A 22,753-nucleotide genomic window follows, 5' to 3' on the forward strand; every position below is an offset into this window, starting at 1 on the left:
CCACCTCCCGGATTGCACTTGGCAATCCTGGGCGGAGCCAGAGGAGTAAGGTGTCATGCTACTGAAACAGATAAAAGGCCAGCTGCAGCAGCCCCCGCGCTCAGAACTTTCCTAAATAATTCCCGTCCACCCAAGCAGAGCTGACTTCTAAATCCCTCTACCCTAGAAGGGAGAAGTGCTTCTCTCTCATCAACATTTCCTCCCAAGGCCCAACAGAAGAAAGGGGAACTGATCACCTTACTGAAGAGGACAAGTGTAATTGAAAATACATTCTTCTGGCTGGGTTGCACTTCCCAGTTTAAAATAATTTTTGACCTACAGTATGCTTTGAGCCAAACTATATTATCTGAATCTGGTGTTTGCCTTTGTTTTCAGGAGGTAGGAAACACATCTGCAAAGGAAAATGTCCAACACTCAAGCTAAAATCTGCTCTACCGTTTTTTTAAGAACGTTAATATCCTTTAGCCACATAAGGAATCCAAATGACCAATAGATATGAAAAAAAGAAAAAATATATGAAAATATGTGTAACCTCAGTAGTAATGAAGAATACGTAAACTAAAGCAAGATAATTTTCACCCATTAGATTGGTCAACATGAAAATTAGTAGCAGCAGTATCTAATATAGTCCAGGTCTGGGGAAATAGACTTTCTCATACACTGTTGGCGGGAATGTAAATTGGTATGGCATTTTTGGAGGACAATTTGGCAGACTTAGTCAAAATCTAAAATGAAGCATAGCTTTTGCAGCTTTAAAAGGTCCATCTCTGGAGAACACTGTGACTATCTTGCCAGCATCTGTTCCACATCTACTTCCAAGTTTTTGGAAGCCAGGTGGTCCCATGGGTAGGCTGTCATTAACCTTAAACCAATCAGTACAATCCTGTTTCCTTTTGCTCATAATTAATTCAGACAAATGAATTTAACAGAGACCCAAGCCAATCAGTGGATACCATTCCCCTGGCTACAATGCTTGACCCCTGGTGAGCAGTGTCCAAATATGGCTTTTAGAGTAAAGTGAAGTTTTGTTTATGGCTGGAAAAACACACTTCCTCCACTGTAAGTGAATGAGGATGTAGGTAGCTCCAGGAGTCTAAGCTCCCAAAGTTTATATTATCTAAACAAACAAAAAATTTTAATTGATTCCAGATCTGAGAAATCATGACCATATATTTATTCCCGCAAACACCCATGCGCCTATCATTTATTAAGCGAGTAACACTGAGCAAATTTCTTAAACTTTCTAAGCCTGTGCCTTGTCTATAAAACATGAGTAACATTTCTACTTTCATAGGGTTATTATTAACTATTGTCACATAGAAATCACAGCACTAGATGGTGTGGAACAGAAAGAGATAAATAAGATGTGGTTCCTAGTCTTTAAGAGACACAGAAATTTTGGTGAGGGCAGTGATATTGGGTGTGGTTCTTCCCCGTGTACCTTCAGAATCTGGCCCTGACTCTTCCAGAGGGTCTAGGAGCAATTTAATAAACAGCTTTTCTACTTAAAAAGTATACAGTGGAAGAGATGGATAGGTAGGTATTCATGGAAGCAAAAGGAGGGATGATCCAAGGAAAAAGTCTAAAAGCAGATTCAGGAGGGAAGTAACCAATGGAAATGCTGTTGTCATGGGGTGGAGGGACAGTTTTAAATTCTAGCAGCAATGTTAATGGAGATCGCTTTCCAGACTTAGAGGCACTGAAATAAGTTGACATGAAAACCTGTTCTCTTGACTGATAGGAGATCCCACCCCGGTGTAGGAACAGGAAAACATGCTGAAATGAGACATTTTGGATTCATTTCCCTGATTCTTTCTTATTTAATTCATGTAAACCAACAATACCATTTCCACAATTTTGCTAGAACCTTCCTCACTTCTACAGGAGATAACCCTGCATGCCAAAGTAGAACAAGAAGGGATTAAAAAAGGTTATGCAATGGGGGGAAATAAAATTTCACCGAAAGCAAAGGAAAATGACATTTTGTGGATGGGTTTTGTTTTGCTTTCAATCTCTCAGTATATAATACAGTCAGTGTCAGATAGCTACAAACATCTGTAAACACAAAGCTCTAAATCACAAGTCACATACAAGTGATGACAAATGATCTGTGGTAGGGCACTTCACAGAAAGACAGGGTAAGAAATAGATAAGCTGCATGTTAATTACATTTTCAAGTTACTTCATGTCTGAAACTATCAAGAGAGAAAATTAAGGCCATTTAAAAAGCAATACGAAAACGTAAGTTTTCATTCACATAGAAGAGTGTTAAGGGCCCACTTCTAATGCTGAAGCACAACACAGAGCAACAGATCCACTTAGTCCACGTCTCCAGGACTGGCCTTAAACCTCAGAAGCAGTGACGTTAGTGTTTCTAATGTTTCCAACAGTTCGGTGATATAGAGGAGGGCTTAGAAAACAAGTCAATCACATTTTTCAGTCTAGTGTGACTCATAATTTATTACAGATCCAGCCTTATACTGTAGTACAACTAAGGTAAAGGAACCAACAATGAGTCATATAAGAAAACACATCTTCTATAGTCCCATTTCTATAGGAAGGCAGCCATTGTAACCAAGCAAGGGATTCTCAGCCAGGAGAACCAGGTTCTAAGACTGAGTCTGTCACTTTTACCAGGTAGTCTTTACAGGACATGTTACTTTAGGATCAGGCTGCTTGTATCACTGGCTTTACAAGAAAATTAACTCGCTACCCTTATATCCAAAATTTCGAAAAGAGAATTTACAGATGGCTTCAAACTTATGGTTTAAAACTATACAGTGTTGTACACATTATTCATGGTCTCTTAATTAAATAAATGCAGATAAAAACCATATATGGAGCTCAGTAAGATATAATATTTATTAATTTTAAAAGATACATACACACATAGCAAGCTCATTTCCCCCAACCAGTACATACACATATTTCCTATTAGTAAGTGGCTTAATCATATCCTTGTAAAGTGAGACAAAGCAAAGTAACCTTAAACTGAGAAAAGGGATTCTTTTGCTTCAGTATCTATGGCTCCAATTTGCAAAATCTTCTTTTTCAAGGAGTTCTGCCAAGGTTCTAACCAGATATGGTTCTCAAGTCTCAACGTGGACTCACAGTAAATCATTTTTAGTTCTGTAATTCTAAAGTTCACAAAATGTTTTAGTAAACAAAAAATATCAAAAGCAAACACAGAAATGAGAAGGTAACTGATCTTAGACTCTCAGACAGTGAAGTGATATTTTCAGACTGATCTTAAATAAAAATAACATTGAAATAAACTGGAGAAACACTTGGCTTCTAAGTATTGCCTGCTTTCCATGCTGTACAGTCTGCTGGCAATATTTTTCAAAATAAAAATAAAACAATAGCATTTTAATATGAAGCCTATTACTACCTATACACTAATTTTGTTCAGTACATTAGCCGCACCAATCTAGTCAAACATCTGGTCAGAGGCTAAAGACAGAGTCTCAAAATCAAGGTGAAATTTTAGTTGAACCACCTATAGAATCCACATTGGAGCCCCTTATTTTGCCTCCTCTGGAATGTCCTTTTGAAGCTTGAGTGTCTAAAGTCAGAATTTCAGTATTAAGCTCCTTAGAGTAACAGAGAAAACTGCTAGTTAAATCTGGGGGCTAAGTTCTCCTCAAAGCCTTTTGGAAAAAATACACTGTTAATTGGTTAAGGCAAAATAAGTCCACACAGATTCTGGTCCCCTGAACAACCATTCTCTAAGATGATAAATGCAGAGCATGTCTTAAAACCCAGAAACCCAAAACCTGGAGTCCAGCTGGTTTAACTCTTCCATGTAAAAGTTGTGAACTAGTGCATTAGAAAAGATGTGTGGGCTGCAGGGAAATGATTTTGCACCTTGGTGAAAAGCTTTGGGGAAGGCTTAAGTGTCTGAGAAAACAGGAGACAGGAACATCTCTGGGTTCTGTGCAACACACCTTCAAGCTCTCAGGAGACAAGAGTGAAGTCCAAAACAGTGGGCATTCCCTCCCCAACGCCTTTTCAGCTGGAGACTTCCAGAGCAATTGGCCCACAGAAGAGTGATCAGCCCTAGTCAGTTGGTAACGCTGTTTCCATCTCCTAAGGTGTGTGTTCCTCTTTTTCCCATGAGAAGCACAGTACTCAGCTCCAAGGCAGACTTACAAAATTCTCTGTCCCCATTCTTGTTCCAGTAACGTTCCTACACATAGGAACATTAGCACCAGAATCTTACAAAACAGAGGACTACCCAATGCCAGAGTCATACTAGGTCATTAGAAATAAAAGGTTTCTTTGCAAAATTTGCATTAGTGTGGTTCTTAGAAGATCAGCAGAGAGGCCAGATTCCCACAATAACACTGATTAAACAACAATAATCACAGAAACCAAAGATACACATCTATCCATAGAGAGCAGTTACAAATCTCCTTAACACCTAGAAACAAGCAAGATTTTTAAATGTGTTTTACAGTTAAATTAGGGTAAGGAAAATATTTTCTCTTACTGATCCTAGTTCTTTTCATTTTCTTCAACTGATTTTACTTTTTACCACCTACCTCCACCAAATCCACTCCCAAATAAATGTATACGTTTATACAGATAACACATGAGGTTCAATGTATAAATGACCTTCTAAATGCTTATCTCTTTCTCCCTTTTTTAAATCACTTTAAATATACAACCTACTAATAGTAAATATACATTCATGTAAACAAGAAACCTATCACTATTCTTCCATTGGCTATATCTTGAAATTGTATCAGTGGACTTGCAGGTGACGGGATGGGATAACAATTGGGAAGGGACAGTTGTTCGAGGTTCCTTTGAAACACTCAGAAGTCTGTCTTTTCTTCTCCTTCAAGGCCCTTCTCGGAAAATGCAGACAATTCAGAAGTAAATGCTCAAAATCATGCATCTCTTCTAGGATATCAGCACTTCTGCTGCAAAAGGATGTCATCTCAAGTGCTAGAGCAGCATCTAAAAGCAAGGGGGGATATTTGCCACCAGTTTACATAGAATCTCCCTAGAAATTGATTCCTACCTCACTTGCTTTCTCACGCTGTATATTGATAATATTGGTAAGTATTCCACAATCTAAGAAAACCTTAGATCATATGTATCAAAAACAAGATTTTAAAGGCCATCTTCAGCATAATTACCCACCAAAACTATCATGTGTAGCAAGACATTTCCTTTTATGTAAATAATGACTAATTTTGACAAAATAGATCGAAGTTTTATAGACCTTGCGGTTATACAGTATGTAAAATGAATGCATTGCAATGACTTCTACTAGGGCCTTGGAAGGGACCTGTAAACATGAGAAATTAAAACTTAAAATTTGTTTACTTCACAGCAAATTCATATTTGATGTCACAGACATTCAAAATGTGTTGTGGAGGTTAACAGATTAGTTTCAACAACACAGTTATGAGAATGCAGGTTTTTATTATCAACACATTTCACAGAGTTAATAAGATATGAAATTTTGAATGACTCGTCTGAGTCATTGTTTTTTAGTACTAAAAAGTTATATTTAAAAGGAAGGCAATCATTTGGTATAGCGCTAATCCCTCTTCACTGGGAAAAAAGATTACCAAGCAATCATTTAATCTCTCTTGCTTTACAAGCCCAAAGGGCAAAAGACTGATATGGGAGATAAGTATATATCCTTCTGAAGCACTTGCCACTCTAAATTCACATTACTGTATCTAACAAAATACAGGAGATCAGTTTAAAAGCAAGAGATGTAAACTCTATAAAAAGGGATTTCATCCCAGAGACAAATGCTACTTCTGTTTTTTTAAGTGGTACAACTCTTTGTCTATCAGGAGTTCTCATGGAATCAATCATTCCAGAATGTTTCAGCTGCAGAATTTGGTCTTCAACAAGCTACAAAATATTCCCCATGAAAAGTTACACAGCTTTAAGTGTGAGAAATCAGACCTACCCAGTTCAGAATCAAAATGACACTCAGTGGTGGTGTTCCATTCGAGGAAAATCAGCCTCCGAATCATCTGACGGGGGAGATCCTGATACCTAAAAGTTAATCATTGAGCATTACAGATTCACAGTAATTCTAAAAGTCCTACTCTCCCCAAATCCAAATTCTTGTTCTAGTATCAGATGATTAGAATCAACTATTTATAGCTCAGTTTGCTTACACAGAGGGAGATGAGGTAAGGGCTTCTTAATTTTTTACCCCTTTGTTGACACAGACATTAAAGAGATACTTCCGATGCCCCAGGGCAATGTACACTCACTACAAGCCATGTCTCCTACCTATTACCAAAAACAAAGCGAAACTCTTTGACAAAAATAACAAAAAAAAAAAAAAAACCCACAAAAAACAGGATTAAGGGAAAGAGTCAAAACTTGGAGATATAACCCTTCTCATGGGCGTGGGCTTCTAATTTTGTTAATTTTTTCAGTTCTGTGACTTTGCCCAAAGGCCAGCCCCATTCTCAGAGTAGTGAGGAAGTGCACAAAGCTAAACATCTGAAAGGAACCCCATCTTTGTAGACAGAGAAACCAGGAAAAGGAATCCGTGCAGGTTGAAATATGGGGGGAATTCTGGAGGGAGGAGAACTAGAGGAGAGCCTCTGATTCTGTGTAGAAACCCACAGAAGTCTCAGTCCAGTTCCTGAGGGATGCACGCACAGGACTGCTCCAAACAAGAGGCTTAGAGAACTGAATGAGACTTGAATCACCTTACAACCACTGAACTACACAAAGGCAGGACAGATGCAAACTAGGATTACAGAGACCTAGAGACTTGAGATTTAAACCACCTCTCACCGAAGGTAAGGCAAAAATTACAGTGTAAACAAAATTTGGGTGACTGCCTACTAAAACAAAATTTTCAACATTCTCCTGAGAATTATAACAAGACCCAGAGGCTACACAATACAACATTTACAACATCCGAAATACAATCCAAAAGTACTGGACATAAAAATATCCAGTAAAGTGTGATTAATTCTAAAGGGAAAAGCAATCAACAGATATCAATCCTGAGGTGGCTCAGATGTTATCAAAATTTGTGGGATGAAGAAAACAGTGCTTAGAGGAAAAAATGTGTAGCTATGCATGTAGGTACATAGCATGTGTAAGCATGCAGAGGGTGGGGACAAAGTCCACGGACTTTGCAATACTTTACTTACAAAACTCTGTCTTACAGACTGTTCCGGAAGGTACATAACAGACTTTTATAAACATGAAAATGTTTGTGTTATGTTCAGAAACAAAATGTAGTTTGATGTATCGATGGACACCATGAAGAAAGAGTGCAAGGCAGGTCGCAGCCTCTGCCAGAGGCCTTTTGCTTTCAGTCTTCAGTGGTTTCTCCTCCCACTTAGATTTTCCACACATAAGTGCGTATTATCTTGGCGTTAAATGTATTTTTTGCTACACCTACCTTCTCTTTTATCGTGTTTTAAATACAAATGGAAATTGAGCAAGTAAACTGAGAGTAAAAATGCAGAACCAGCTTATAAATATAAGAGGATTAGTTCAGAAGGACAAATAAAAATATTGAAGAAGTGTAAAGGCAGCCAAAGACTTTCTTCTACTACATGAAACAAGATTTCGTTATGTCAACCTTGCAAAGTGTTTTTGAACAATAGTGCACTTGTCACAAAGAGCAAGTGGAAAATTCTGCACCTTTAAAATCCACGCTGAATATAAACTTAGAAGCATACAAGGAATTTATTGAGACTCTGTAGTTCCTAAATGCAAAATCTGTGACAGCGATTAATCTTCACACAGCAGGAATTTGTTTAGCTTGGAGGGTGTTGCTACCAAAATTGGCAGCAAGAGATGAGGCAAAGCAACACAGGTCAATACTTGTTTTCAGTATCACTGGGCAACTGCCTCTGTAATTTGTCATCCTCAACAATACTGTTCCCCTTGTTTGCAGAGCTCTACAAAATTATTTAAGGGGTACCAGTAGGAAAAGGCATCCACATAGAGAAGGAGGCAACATACAGGGGTTGTGTATGAAATGGAAATACTTAAACAATAAAGCTGGGGAATTAAATCCCAAAACAAAAGTTGTCTAGCATCAAGCAAAGGTGAGAGATCTGTCTAAGGAGGTAAAGTGGAAGCTCAGCGACACATACCCCAAGCCTGCGGCTCGCTATGGACGGCTCAGGAGGTTAAAGCGTCTGCCAGCTTTCTTAGTGCTGTGACTGTGGGTGTAAAAGTAGCAGAAACGTACATACTCTGAAGAGATAAGAGAAATTACTTTTTTCTAGAGATGACTATTTGTAATAGAAAAATCTTTAGCACAGATAGAATGGATTGTCCTGGAGACAAGTGTCAAACAGACAACACATTTTTAACGAATAACAACAATTCCAGAGTTTCACTCTTTGAAAGATAGGTTGGTTATAACCTTGGTATTAATGGACTGAAATACTATAAACTACCATAAAGCCTACAGTTACATAAAAGCCATAGCTAGGCTATACAAACACACACACATCATTTTTTCATCTATAAAAAACTGATTGCTGTAGGCTGGGAGGTGTTTATGTAATAAAGGTGTTAAGTGCGATGAACCATAAAACAAAATTTAACAAGCAAAGTTTCATAGACCCCACTAACGAACCTGCCGAATCCTTAAGAGCAAACTCTCCCAAAGATATCTGAATAAGAAGTATGAGAGAGACCCAGGTTCCACGCAACCCACAGAGTATTTCTGTACCTGATGTAATGCGATACTGGGGGCGTGCAAGTCAATAGTGGCCAGAGAAGGAATTCGAGATTCTGAAAGATTTTTGTTCTCTCTCCTTATTAACCTGGAATTTCGAGCTAGGTAAAAATAACCATAAACACAGTGAGAAAATCAGACATTTTTGTTAGTTTTTCACATTCTGTATCTGTCCCTCAGGATGTACTTATTGTACCTAAGTCTGTACATATTTACATACTTAAATATGTAAAGTTACTATGAATTTTTACTTTCAAAATTCTATTAGTTTATTTAGTATACATTTTAAATACTGTAAACAAAAGGGCTGAAAAAGTAAAAGCATTAAAACATACCGATGCCTTCCAAGGCTCTTAGTTCAGGGAGATGATTATAGTTTAGCTCAGGCAAGCGGACATCTGTCTTTGAGTAGTCCCTTCTTTTCTTACTTGCCTGCAGCAGGGTCTTTTCACTAGCAACCTAATATCAGAATGGTTAACACAAATGAATTAGCTTCCGGGTAAGCTTGCCCCTTTTTGTAACTACTATGTTCATATCCTTAAATGTATGGAATTGAAAAGCCAAACTAATACAAAATTTCAAGAACATTATTAACATATAAAACAATTTCATCCAATTATTTCAAATCTTTTCCTCATTGAATTTATTAAAATTGCTAATAGGTGGACAGCTGGGTTGCTATGAGTTTCTCCCTCTCCCTCTGCCAACCTTCAGTGTAAGTCCTGTGAGCAGTAAAGGTTAGAAGGTGGGCATCAATGTCTTGGGCTCTCAGGCCAGCAAGGTCAGGCCTTAGGACACTTGCTGCGCGTTTCAGCACACAGTTGCTATTGCCACCTGAGTTTTGAATAGTCAAAGACAACAGTCATCTCATCGTGTATATCACATCTCCTACCTTGGTTTTCACCTTCCCAATAATAACCTTGTTACTCTCTTTTCTATAGTTAATTGTCTTTGCCTTACTCCTCAGAGTTAGCAAATGGTATTATCTTCCTAGAAATAGTTTATTAAGTAAAAAAATTGTAACTTCAGTTATTCTCCTGATCTTTCTTAGTATTATTACTTCATACTTGATAAAGCCTGAAAAAATAATAAAGAGAAGCCTAGTAGCACTTCAGTTCTGCACCTTTGTGAACTTGACATTTTCCCAACCTGCTTCATTTGAGAATCACAGAAACGCTATATTCATTTCCACATCTTCAAAACAGATGATACACAGAGAGACTACATGATTTGCCAAAACAAAAACCACTTATGTATAATGAAATCACATGTACATCCATGTATATACACATACATGTAGGTATACTGAAATATACACACAAAGACATCTAACAGTGTTAAGCCACTGAGGTTCTTGATGCCTCGAGTTTAACATCTGTGCATTCTGTCACTCTGCTTCTCAGAAAGTCTTCAGGAGTCCTATAGTGAGCTTTTAAGTTTCTTTCTTTTGGGTGTTTCTACTTGCTCTTTTAATAGAATAAGTGCTAAGCCTCTTGGTTCAAATCAGCTACAAAATAAAATAATTTAAAAAAAGCTCTCCACAAGTACAAAAAAATTAAAATAATGACTCCAAACTACTAGATTTATATATGCCAAGAATGACAAGTAAAATACGTAAGAGATATTTATAATAACATGTTTATTCACATCTCAGAATCAGGGCACAAAGCATGAGAAAGGGATATTGATATTCCACCAAGTTGAAAAAAGTTTAGGCTTAGCTCTGCCTCCATTAATCTTCACTAAGGAAAGACTCCAGTGGACCTTTCCCCACTAATCTTTACCTCCTTTCTTGATTGCCTGTTCCAAAGAAGGATAAACAGAAATAAGATCTACAATTATCAGCCAGCGTTGATTATGCAATGCCTAAAAGAAGGCGGATATCGATTCCAGAAAAATGGTATTGAGCCAGCTGTGAAAAGTTTTGCTGATCAAAATAATCTTCCAAAGCAGACCAAGAATGTAAAATGCAAAAATATCCACAAATGAACCAGTAAGGTATATCAAAAAGGAAAGTACTATGGGTACAGAAGTTACAGGTTAAGAACAATTAAAAGAAAAACAAATGTGATGCCTAAATCGTGGTAGATATGAAGAGAAGGCTGTATTTTTCAAATCTGAGGATAATGAGGGAGATAGAGAAGGGAAATTTGTGAGAAAAATACTCCTTTGGGAATACATCCATACCTTCCCCTCTCTGGCAGAAGAATCCATTCACCACCTTCCTTAAGCAGTTTCAACGCACTACACACTGTTCTAGTAATAGGGCAGAGCAGTAGGGGAAACAATAAGCACAAATCCCTTTCATGCAGTGAAGGAGGAAAAAAGCAAATTCTTTGGATTATCTGGGGAAAGAATGCTCTAAAATAGAAGAAACAGCAAGTGTAAATACCCACATGTGGGGGCGTGTTTGGCCATGTTCCAGGAATAACAAGGAAACCAATGTGGTTGGAATAGAGTGACCAAAAATGAGAGTAGCCAGGGTGGGGCAGAGGGATGGAGGGGGCAGGGGTGAGGCAAGGGACTAACGGGCTCTGTAAGCACTTCGGTCTTTACTCAGAGGTGAGAAGCCAATGGAGGGTTTTGAGTGAAAGACCAATAATGATTCAACTAAACTTTAAAAAGAAACGTACTAACAGCTATGTTGAACATAATAATGCTCTTCTGAACCTTCAAATCTCTGAAGCTTGTATGTGCTTCTGCTACTGCGATCTCACACTAGGTTCTGATTTGTTGATTCTGTACTAGACCATGACCTCCTTGAAAGAAAGACGGACTTATTCATCTCCAGTGTCTTACACATAATAGATAATCAATAAATATTTGTTAAATGAATAAATAGAATACTTCCACCAAAAACCTAGTGTGGGTGAGATGAGACAATTTGTCTTCTCACCTAATCTAAAAAAAGAACTGATTACTAAGCCTTAGGTTACAAAAATTTGCCATTACTAAAAAATTAAAACAGATGTCATTTTAATAGTAACTTATAGTTAGTCTTATATTTAAACTTCTGGACTTAAAAAACTCCATAAAACTTAAACTTTAAGACTTTCACATTTATGATGTTGACAGGCTGCGATGATATCTGCATCACTGACTTTCCACTTTATGATATGTCTCCAAATAAAATATTCAGTTCTTCACTATCATATTTAATATTAATAAAAATCTAGAAATAATGCTTGCTCTTCTGCTACTGAGAACAGTTCACTTACCGATGTGGTCACACTAATATTATAAATGCCTGATGGAGACTGTTTATTTGGTTTAACAAATGGAATACAATACTTCTTGGCTTTCTCATCCATTCTGTAACAAAAACAACAAAAATTTATATTAGGACCAGCAGTAATTTTTTTTTCAAGCCCAAAATCAAATGACCCAACACCACAGGATATGCAGTTTAATCAGAATTTAGTGCCTAGTCCTAAATGCTCATGGATCTGGTGAAACATTCTGTCCTTTTACCCCTACCCTCATGCCTCCCACCCAGCCTTCAACTCCAATAAACTACCCTCCTTTCAGGAAATTCCCAAAAGGAGCTTCTTTGTACTACCAAATGCCCACAGCCACACCAGGCGGCAACAGACCCTCAAAGCCAATTATCTCTTTTATTATGACAACATCCGTTTGTGTTATTCGACAAGATAGCTGTAGATTCTCTTCACTTAAACAATACAAACCTATTTCCTGAGGACTCGGGTAAATTTTTTGATCAAATGCTAATAATTTTCATCACATGGGCCAAGAAGTCATTTGAAGCAGCAAACTGATGAGAATAAATAGCACCCAGAAGCCTGAGAGTAACAATACATGGGCCTGACTTGATAAATATTTGCAATTTAAGCAATATTTTGTTCTTATTTTCCTAACTCATACCTGTAACTCTGAACTCCTGGGATAGTCCCCATTCCGGAACTAACAGCGGGAGCCACTGCAGAAAGGTTGTGTGTAAGTGGGGGAATTGCCGTGCCTGGATTCCTCATGTGGTCCACACTGCCATTGCTGCAATCTCGGAGGCTCGTGGAAGGCACTGTTTTGATGTGGCTTGTCACGTTGTTGTGGAGACAGCTGGCATTGGAAACTCGACTGACTTTTTCAACCTTTTCTCCATCCATTTTTGACCCTTTTATTTTAAACACTTTAGAATCCTTAATTTTGGGATCAGCATTGGAATCCTGACCATTAATAAAAATGTTAGTAATATTAATAATCTGAGGAGAATGAAAAATCACCTCTCCCTATAAAGTACTTGTCAACTAAAGCAGAATATCAGAGATACCACCTTTTTGTGCCCCTGTTTTTCTTATTCTACCCCTGGAATTAAAATAAAGCCCAGGATTCTCGGTCAGACATCTTATTTTGAATGAAAATGCAATTCATACTAGCCCTAAGATATGTACATTAGATTTAATGATATATACACATTATCAAATTTATATATATTACAGTGGGAAAAAAATGGAAGAGGACTCAAGCATGCTCGCTTTTGTTCTCATATATTTAGAGTCAGGGAACCACAAAATTCAGGGCTCTTTCTTCTTCGGGAAAAATGGGAGTGGGCTGGTGGTTGATTTGAATTATCTTACCAAGAACAGATTCTGGATAGCTTACCAACAAAAGTAAACTTCAAACAAATTAAATACCCAAATCTCAATTTTATGTTTTTTTTAGGGGGATGGTAATTAGGTTCACTTATTTATTTACTTATTTATTTTTTAGAGGAGATACTGGGGATTTAATCCAGGACCTTGTGCATGCGAGGCATGTAGTCTGCCACTTGAGCTATAGCCTCTTTCCTCAAATTTCAATTTTTAAATGCTCTACTTTATATAAAATTCTAAAGATGATATTTTCCCTCCTATCATTTAAGGGAAAAAAATGGCATGTGTGTGTATTGTGTCCATGTGTTTGCATACGGGTGTGCACACACATGTCTAAATGCTCTTGGATAGTGCAGTTTCCTGACAAGCCCTCTTCCAGAGGCTGGTGCACAGGCTGGTACACAGTAGGCATTCAGTGCCTACAGAGAAAATACATTTTTAAAACTAAGCTAAAAGTTAACTTGTTAACCACTCAGGAAACTTTTAAAATTTTTGTTATTCGCCCCCCACCCAAATTTAAGGATATATTACATTTAAAATTTAATATGCATTAAAACATGGAAATTTACCTGTACCACAAGTGTTTTTCTCTCTTCGCCTAAGGAATCATCTTTTTCCTTTTCCTTTTTTCTGCTTTGGGATTTTTTAGATAAAGAAATGTTTCTGGCATCTTTCTGTACTTTTAACTGTAGTTCCTGAGAAAACCTACATAAAAAGACATTTGTCATGCTCCATATCACTAATTATCAGAGAAATGCAAATCAAAACTACAATGAGGTATCACCTCACACCAGTCAGAATGGCCATCATTCAAAAATCCACAAATGACAAATGCTGAAGAGGCTGTGGAGAAAGGGGAACCCTCCTACACTGCTGGTGGGAATGCAGTTTGGTGCAGCCACTATGGAAAACAGTGTGGAGATTCCTCAAAAGACTAGGAATAGACTTACCATATGACCCAGGAATCCCACTCCTGGGCTTGTATCCAGAAGGAAATCTACTTCAGGATGACACCTGCACCCCAATGTTCATAGCAGCACTATTTACAATAGCCAAAACATGGAAACAGCCTAAATGTCCATCAACAAGTGACTGGATAAAGAAGAAGTGGTATATGTACTCAGCCATAAAACCGACAACATAATGCCATATACTACTCAGCCATAAAAACCCGACAACATAATGCCATTTGCAGCAACATGGATGCTCCTGGAGAATGTCATTCTAAGTGAAGTAAGCCAGAAAGAGAAAGAAAAATACCATATGAGATCGCTCATATGTGGAATCTAAAAAACAAAAACAAACAAACAAACAAAAACAAAGCGTAAATAAAGGACAGAAATAGACTCACAGACTGAGAATACAGACTTGTGGTTACCAGGGGGGTGGAGGGTGGGAAGGGATAGACTGGGATTTCAAAATTGTAGAATAGACTACACTGTATAGCACAGGGAAATATACACAAAATGTTATGATAACTCACAGAGAAAAAAATGTGACAATGAGTGTGTATATGTCCATGAATAACTGAAAAATTGTGCTGAACACTGGAATTTGACACAACATTGTAAAATGATTATAAATCAATAAAAAATGTTAAAAAAAAAGACATTTGTCAATAAAGTAAGATTGTATGAGACAGATAAATCTAGAAAAAATTAGTTTTCAAGATACTTAATTTTTTAATTGGGTATTAAACTAGATTATGTTATTTAAAATAAGAAATGAGGTCATCTGCAGACTCCTGGGGATCCTTGAGAAACTTTCAGGAGGTTCACGAGGTCAAAGCTCTTTTAATCTTAATACAAAGATGACTTCTTTTTTGCCATGCTAACATTTGCGCTGATGGTATAAAAAGCAATGGTGGGTAAAGCTGCAGGGGCTGAAGAAGTGCAAGAACTGAAGCAACGGCACCAAACTTTGCTAGCAGTTTTTGTATTCTTCATAGCCACACACCCTCAGTTTAAGAAAAAAAAAGACAGGTTCATTTAAGAATGTCCCTGATGAAGCAGCAAAGAAAAAAGTATTTGTTTTATTAAATCTAAACCCTTGAACATATCTTTTTTTTCACATTCTGTGTGACAAAATGGGAATATGTATAAAGCACTTCTGCTACGAATCAAAGTGCAATGGCTGTCTTAAGAAAAGCTCTTGTGTGATTGGTTGAGCTACAAACTAAAATAGCCACTTTTTTCATGGAACAACATTTTTATTTAAAAACCTATTTAAAAATTTATTATTATTATTATTCAGACTCAGGGTATTCAGCAGATATTTCCTTTCCAAAAAATGAACAAAGGAGCTTGTCACTTCAAGGAAAACAACTGATAATATTTGCATCAATGCTAAAATTCTAATTTCTATCCAAAATTAGAATTGTTTAACTTGTATCCACTACCATGAACTTAGCAGATTCCCAATACTGAAGACTTTTAAGAAAGAACGTGACTTTTTAACATCGTATAATGAAATAATGTCAACATTTTAAAACTCTGCATAACTTAGCAAAATAATATTTTCCAAATGACTAATGCATGATGCTATAAAAGCATGCATGAGTAAAAGATCTATTCAAAGTGCAAGACAGACAAGTGGATTTTAATGTAATAGAGTAAGAGAAGTTCATTGACACGGTTTCAGATTCCACAACACAACCAACATTTAAGAAGCTACCACTGTCAAGTTTTGGAGTAGTACCAAAGTGTTGGTATAAAATCAAAGAAGAATACCGATAGTGATCTAAAAGGGCTATTAAAATACTCTTCGATTTTCCAACTACACATTTGTGTGAGGCCTGAGTTTCTCCACATATTTCAACCAAAACAACATATCACAACTAATTGAATGCAGAAGCCAATATGAGAACTAGCTATCTTTTATTAAGCTAGATATTAAATATTTTAGCAAAAATATAAAGCAATGTCATTGCCACTCATCTCACTAGTTTTTGTTTTGTCAGCTGCACTGATGCCAGCAGCTGGAACAGAACAGGAGACCATGCCAGCAGCTCTGGCACCCACAGGTTTGGCACATCAAGGTCTCCTGCACATCAGTAGTGCCAGCAGTGTCAGGACTGGGCGTGGTATGAGTTCAGCAGCAATAGGAGACGGCACCTTTGCAAATGCATCAGCACCCAAGATAATGGCATCACACAGCTGGTGGCAACGTAGAGATCAGTGACCTGAGTGGCAGATGTCACCACAGGGAGACAGAAAGAAAAGCATGAAGGGACTGCGTCATGAAAACCAAGAGCCTTAATTTAGTGAATGCAGGGGGACCACTCCTAGGAATGCATTATCGCTAAGGGTAGGATGGTAAATATTTGAGATCCTGTAATAGCCAGTGGATAGAGAAATAAGAGAAATCCTGTTTGTTACTGTTATGTACTGTTATGGAGGCCTTACTTTAAGTCCAGATTGGTGTGACCTAGAAAATACAGTCAGTACTATACCTCTCAGCAAATCCATCCACACGAAAGAAATCATGGTGCAGGAGCTCAGCACAGAAGGGCCTTTTGTCCGGGTCAATGTGTAAGCATTTCTGGGAAACCAAGGAATACATACAGTTCATACCAAAGAAAAACTGCCTACATTCACATTTCTAAATATAGAAAAATAGAACATTCCTCTTCACAGTCAATAAATTTTAAACAGCTGTAACAAGTGATAAAAAATAAAGCACAAATCTAGACAGTGACCACCAATGATTGTTAATATCATAAAAAGAAAGGCCACCAGACGTTCAGTGTCTCTGGACAGGAATATACCAACCTCTTATGAAACAGTCTTGCCAAATTTGAACCTGATTCTGATCAAGCTATACTATGAGTTTATATGAAATACAGGACACAGAGGAAACATATTAAACTATACTATATGGAAAATTCTAAGGGACAAATAACCTATTTTCTTCAACAAATAAATGGCAAAGTTTAAACAAACAAAAAAAGAGAGTGAGAAAGATTAAGAAGAGCTTGTAAATTAAGAATCTTGAAGGACATATTAACCAATTGTGATCTCTAGACTTCAGTGTGATTCTTAATTCAAACTATATAAACAAATTACGAAAAAGTTAATGAAATTTTGAGTATTGATTAGACACTTTATGACATTAAGGAATTTTTGTGAATTTTTCAAATTTAAAGCACTTGCAGAATGGAAAGGAAACAATCTACTCTGTGCTTATTACTGCGCTGGATACTTTACATAGATGATTTTGTTTTATCTATGTTCTCTCATTTTATTATAGATTTTACTATATCTTGTTCTGATTCATTGGAGCCATCACTGTCAGTAAAAATAGAAGCTTTAAATGAACAAGAAAACTTTACAAATTATCTAAGGTATTTATTAGTGAAATAATATAATATCTGGGATTTGCTTCAAAATTCTCCCAAAAAAACAAAAGTTGATGAGGGTGCACATAGATGAAAGATTGTCAACAGATTATTAATTGTTGTAGCTAGACGACTAGTTTGTGAGGGTTCATTATATAACTGTTTTCTCTACATTCCTTTCTAGGTTTGAAATTTTCTATAACATTTAAAAAGTTATATGATTCTACCATGGGGACATTAAATTGGACAGTAGTTTTACCTTTATTCCCTTTAAATCTCCTTGCAGACAGATCATAAAGCTAATCTCAATAAAAAATATTTGCATCTGTTAGAAGATTAGGTAGAAAACTAGAAATGTATTATTCTAAGAACTTGTTATATAATTAGTTATAAGCTTACTAAGCTTTTTTTAAATGAATTATTTCAGGAATTAAAAAAGAAAAAGTATCTTGGGCAAATGCTAAGTGACCCTGCTGTTTTAGAGATACTTATTTTATCAATGCTTTATGATAATCCTAACTCAAGAATTTTTGAGCTAGTAACTCCAAAAGGTCCATATTTAGAGATAATTTGATCAAGTGAGAGTTTCCCCAATATCCTTCTCAACCAAATACAAGGCAAAGGTGATGATTATTTAATAATTAGCTTCAGTGAATCTAGTGGTTAAGGAAAAAGCCCCTTTTTAACAGTACACTACAGGTCATGATCCTACACCCTAGACTTTAACATTTTCCTACTTCTTCACCATTCTTTTTATTTTCTTATCCTATTTTTCTTCTCTTTTCCACTTACACATGGCCTGCAGTTTAAATGTTAAACATTAAAAACATGAGGATGTTTTCACACTTAACTAGGTAACACTAAATGGTTTCTCAAAACAAGCAAAAATATCAGGCCTATATCTCTGAAGGCCCCCCAACCCCCCCATCCCCACCAAATTAACCTCTTTCTTCTCTCTCTTTTTTTTTTTTTTTTTTTGGTTTGATTTCTTTGGTGGGGAGAGTTAATTAGGTTTATTTATTTATTCGTTTATTTTTAATGAAGGTACTGGGGATGGAACCCAGGACCTTGTGCATGCTAAATATGCGCTCTACCACTTGAGCTATACCCTCCCCCAACCTCTTTCTTAATGTACAAACATTTAAATCAAAGGAAATTATTGACCTAAAAGATCAACTAGACAAGAAAAAAAGAAGAGAAAATCAAATCTCCATAAAGTAAATTCCTTGTCAGAGAGTGAAAAGAGAAAGGTATGATTACCTTTGCCAAATCTATCGCAACTTGAGAGAGCTTGGGATAGCGTCTTTCAAGAGGTTCCGTTTCCTTGATTTCAGGCAACCTGACTCCCGCAAACACAGGATTTTTATAAAACAGCTCCTGATGTCTTGGAATTAGATTACCTGGCAGTGAGAACGGCACACATCTCTGTCATTCTGCATCATGAGATGGGTGGTGTGGAGTAGGGATAAGAGTGGGACACAGCTCAAGGAGGTGGGGCTTTCAGCATGCAAAACCCACCCAAGACAGGGCTCTTACTGTGGTGGTGTCTGTCAGTCTTTATAGGGGCTTTGACATAAGTCAACTCAAAGGAAACTAACATTCTTATCTCAACACACTCATTTAGTAGAAAACTTCACACGCCACTATGCATAGAACTGAATACACGAGAAAGCATAGGAAAAGGATAGGTTAAAAAAAAATTTATAATTGTTCAGATTGTAAGTGCCAGCACTTCATTTCTCATAACAAAGCATAAAGTGCTGACCAAAACTCAAAATATTAATAGTCATATAATCAGAATCTACTCTAGGTAAATAAGTCCCACCCTTTAAGAATCTGATTTTTGGTCAACTGACTATTCCTGTATCTAAGGTCTGACTTGAGCACTTTTATCTTTTTTCTCAACTTGAATACATAATCTAATATAAAATATATTTGAAAATTCTACTGTAAGGAACCATCATACTGTTTATTGAATTTCTAACCTGTAAACTAAAAATCTAAGAGATAAATAACCCCCAAGTAATTTCCCATTATTTCCATTTTCTAAGCTTCATCACCCAACAGAAAGTTGATACTTCAACAAATGTAAGAAGCCTTTGATAGCCTGGCTTTGAAATCCTGTCCAAAGCACAAACAACAAAAGTCATAACTGCAGCAAGATTAAGCTACCTTGGAAGTCTCTGGGTCTCAATTTGAAGGTGAGAATGAGGGTGATATTCATATGACACCAACAGCTTGCTGACCCAGAGATAATATGATCATTTGTATTCTCTCTACATGTGATTTACTAAATGTAAAAGTGCAGAGAGAATAGACGTTTGTTCTCTTCTTTAGAGGGGAGTTGGGCAGGGGGGCAGGTGAGAGCATGATTAGGGCCATATGTCAGACAAATGAAAGCCACACTGAGAATGAATGAATGAATGTATATATGTAGAAAGAGATAGATGAGGTTTCCTATTTGCTTCCTACATCCACTCAAAACACCAATCGTCTTCAATGTACCAACAGCTTATTAAATCAATACAAACAAACAAAAACATAGGGAGGAAAAGTCACTAAAATTTAAAATGCACATGCATCATCTTACCTAAACACATTGTAATATGATACAGCTGATCAATGTCAGAATCTCCAGGGAACAGGGGCTCCCCCGTGAGCATTTCAGTCACCAGACAGCCAACAGCCCACACGTCCACAGCCCTGAAAGAAAAGCAACGTGGTAGAAAATCTGGCATCTTAGTGTGTTTACTGTGGCTGCGTCTGTTCTGTACATTACTACTTGGTATTCCTGGCACTGAGAACGGTAATAGTAAACTTTAAATTATCCCTAAAAACACATCTCCCTCTAAACGTAAAGTACTAACCTCCAATTTTACCTAAATCAGTTTTCTAGAAACTTCAATCATGTGACACAGGAAAGAAAAGGCTTCCGAAGAGTCAAAACAGTTATTAAGTGTACTTTATTCTGGAAATAAGCTTTTTGGGTTGCCATTCAGAGGCTATTCACTCTTTGTTTACAAGTAATTTGAACAAGGTTCATCAGTCTCTTCCCCTGCACGCTGAGAACAGCATGCCGGAAGGAGGCGGTTGTTTGGGACACATACAGCAAGGAGAACTGAACGCTAGGAGGGAGAAAATAGAATTCGTCTTTGAAGAATTCATTTACAAAGATAATTTATGTGTTTAAAACGTTTCACTTAGTTCTGTTTCTATCCCCCACCCGTGCCCACCCTACCTTGCCTCATTTCAACAGTGTCAGACATATCCAATCAATGTTACCTCTCTTTACAAGTGATAAATATATCTATTCTTAACTTGCTATTAAAAAACAGACTACTTACTCACCTTGATTTCCTTACCTTTAAAATAATTATACTCACACCAACCTGTTTCACAAGAATGTTTAAAGGCAGAGCACCAAAGACAGTTACAAATCACTTTATAAAGTTCCCTAAACTGAAAACTTTCTTTCAGCATTAGAGGAGTCTTTTTATCACAGTAAAAACATATTACATCTTATCAAGAAGAGAGAGTTAAATCCGCCCTCCCCACCCTGCAGCTTGCTCATGTCTTACTTGCCATACTTGACGTCACCAACCAACAGCTCTGGAGCTCTGTACCATCGGGTTGCCACGTAATCAGTATAAACCTCCCCAGGTGCTGCCAGTGTCCGCGCAAATCCAAAATCACACAACTTGACAACTCCAGACTGGGAGACTAATATATTCTCTGGCTTTATATCTCTATGTATGATCTAAGGCAAAAAGCAGAGCATGACATATATTGGTACATCAAGTTAAACAAATTAATTATCTTTTTGAGCATCTGTCATGTGCAGGGCACTGTTTTTATCCCTATAATGAATACAAATAAAAGCATATAAAATTGTCCCTGGCTTTAAAGAAACTGGGACCTAGTTGAGCAGGAAATAACATTTATGTTTGAAATTGTATTTAAACAATCAAAGACATCAGACGAAATATATATTATTAATTACCAAATCGATTACTCTGATAATGACTGCTCTGAAGACTAAGAGAGTGAAACTACCATTGAAGACTGTGGTGGTCAGGGAAAGCTTTTGTGGAAAAGGATGGGCTCCAAGTAGGTCTTTAACACTAGTGTGACCTGGATAAAAATGTAGAAATGAAAGGGCAATCCAAGTGAAGGCAACAAAAAGAGCAACAGAGTGAAGACGGAACAGATCAGGAGATTCCAGGGAAATGTCTTTTCTGGAGTAAAGGGTAAGTACTAGGGAGAAAGGCTGCCTCAGCTGCCAGCCTGGGAAGTCTGAGCTTGCGTCCAGGCCATGGGAACCCATGGAAGTGACATGACCCATATGGGGCTGAATAAACAAGATGTTGGCCTGTTTATACAGGCTAAAGCACAGAAAGAGGGACTAGAAGCAGGGAGAAGCGCAGTGGGACCACTACGAGGGGATAAGGGCCTGAATTAGTCTGGTGCACAAAGGAACGGAAAGGAAGAGATACAGTTTAGAAATACTTTAAGTCAAGAATCAATAGAACTTAGGAATTAATCTCAGATATTTTACTGAAACGTGGGAATCTAAAAGAATGGTGGTTCCATAACCAAAAACAGAAAAGTTTAGGAAAGTTTAGTTTTGATGAAGAATAATGAGTAGTTTAGTTTTATTATGGGCTTTAGTAGGCAGATTTCTGAGCACCCAAGTGGAGGCATCATCAGGCAATTATAAACATAAAGAGAGTAAAACAAGGTCAGTTGGGTAAGATTTCTGCAGAGAGACTATAGAAGGAGAGAACAGGACACTGGAAGACAATACTAAAAATTCCAGAGCTAGACAAAACAAATTATTAGGCATAATTCCCTACTACAAGTAAACTGTATTTTGAAAAAGTTTTTAAATATATTTATTTTCAACTCTTTCAGAGGACCAGCACCCTAATTGGCATTGCTGAGCGTTTTGCACAGGCTAGCAATTTCTATTACATATAGACAACCTGGTGAGGTCACAGGGCCAGCCCCACATCTACCATTAGCATTTGTTGCTTTTATAATCACACAAAAAGTATCATTAAAATATTTTGTAAAACTGGCAGAATCAATGTGTTATCTGGTATATACTTA

General features: G+C 37.1%; 1 protein-coding gene across 1 annotated transcript in view; it reads right to left on the reverse strand.

Moving 5' to 3' along the window:
• Positions 1-2,838: 2,838 nt before the first annotated feature.
• The window catches only part of CDKL2 (cyclin dependent kinase like 2), a 29,998-nt gene continuing 10,083 nt past the window's right edge, over positions 2,839-22,753 (reverse strand). Inside the window, exons 4-14 of the mRNA XM_010969326.3 lie at positions 21,223-21,401; positions 20,235-20,347; positions 18,905-19,044; positions 16,760-16,848; positions 13,878-14,013; positions 12,584-12,882; positions 11,920-12,013; positions 9,037-9,160; positions 8,696-8,802; positions 5,939-6,027; positions 2,839-4,965 (exon numbers count right to left, since the gene is read on the reverse strand). Coding sequence (XP_010967628.1) covers positions 5,962-6,027; positions 8,696-8,802; positions 9,037-9,160; positions 11,920-12,013; positions 12,584-12,882; positions 13,878-14,013; positions 16,760-16,848; positions 18,905-19,044; positions 20,235-20,347; positions 21,223-21,401 — 1,347 coding nt within the window. The 3' untranslated portion in view covers positions 2,839-4,965; positions 5,939-5,961. The remainder of the gene's footprint in view (positions 4,966-5,938; positions 6,028-8,695; positions 8,803-9,036; positions 9,161-11,919; positions 12,014-12,583; positions 12,883-13,877; positions 14,014-16,759; positions 16,849-18,904; positions 19,045-20,234; positions 20,348-21,222; positions 21,402-22,753) is intronic.

The sequence above is a fragment of the Camelus bactrianus genome, chromosome 2, assembly GCF_048773025.1.
Source record: "Camelus bactrianus isolate YW-2024 breed Bactrian camel chromosome 2, ASM4877302v1, whole genome shotgun sequence".
In the NCBI taxonomy this organism is placed as follows: Eukaryota; Metazoa; Chordata; class Mammalia; order Artiodactyla; family Camelidae; genus Camelus; species Camelus bactrianus.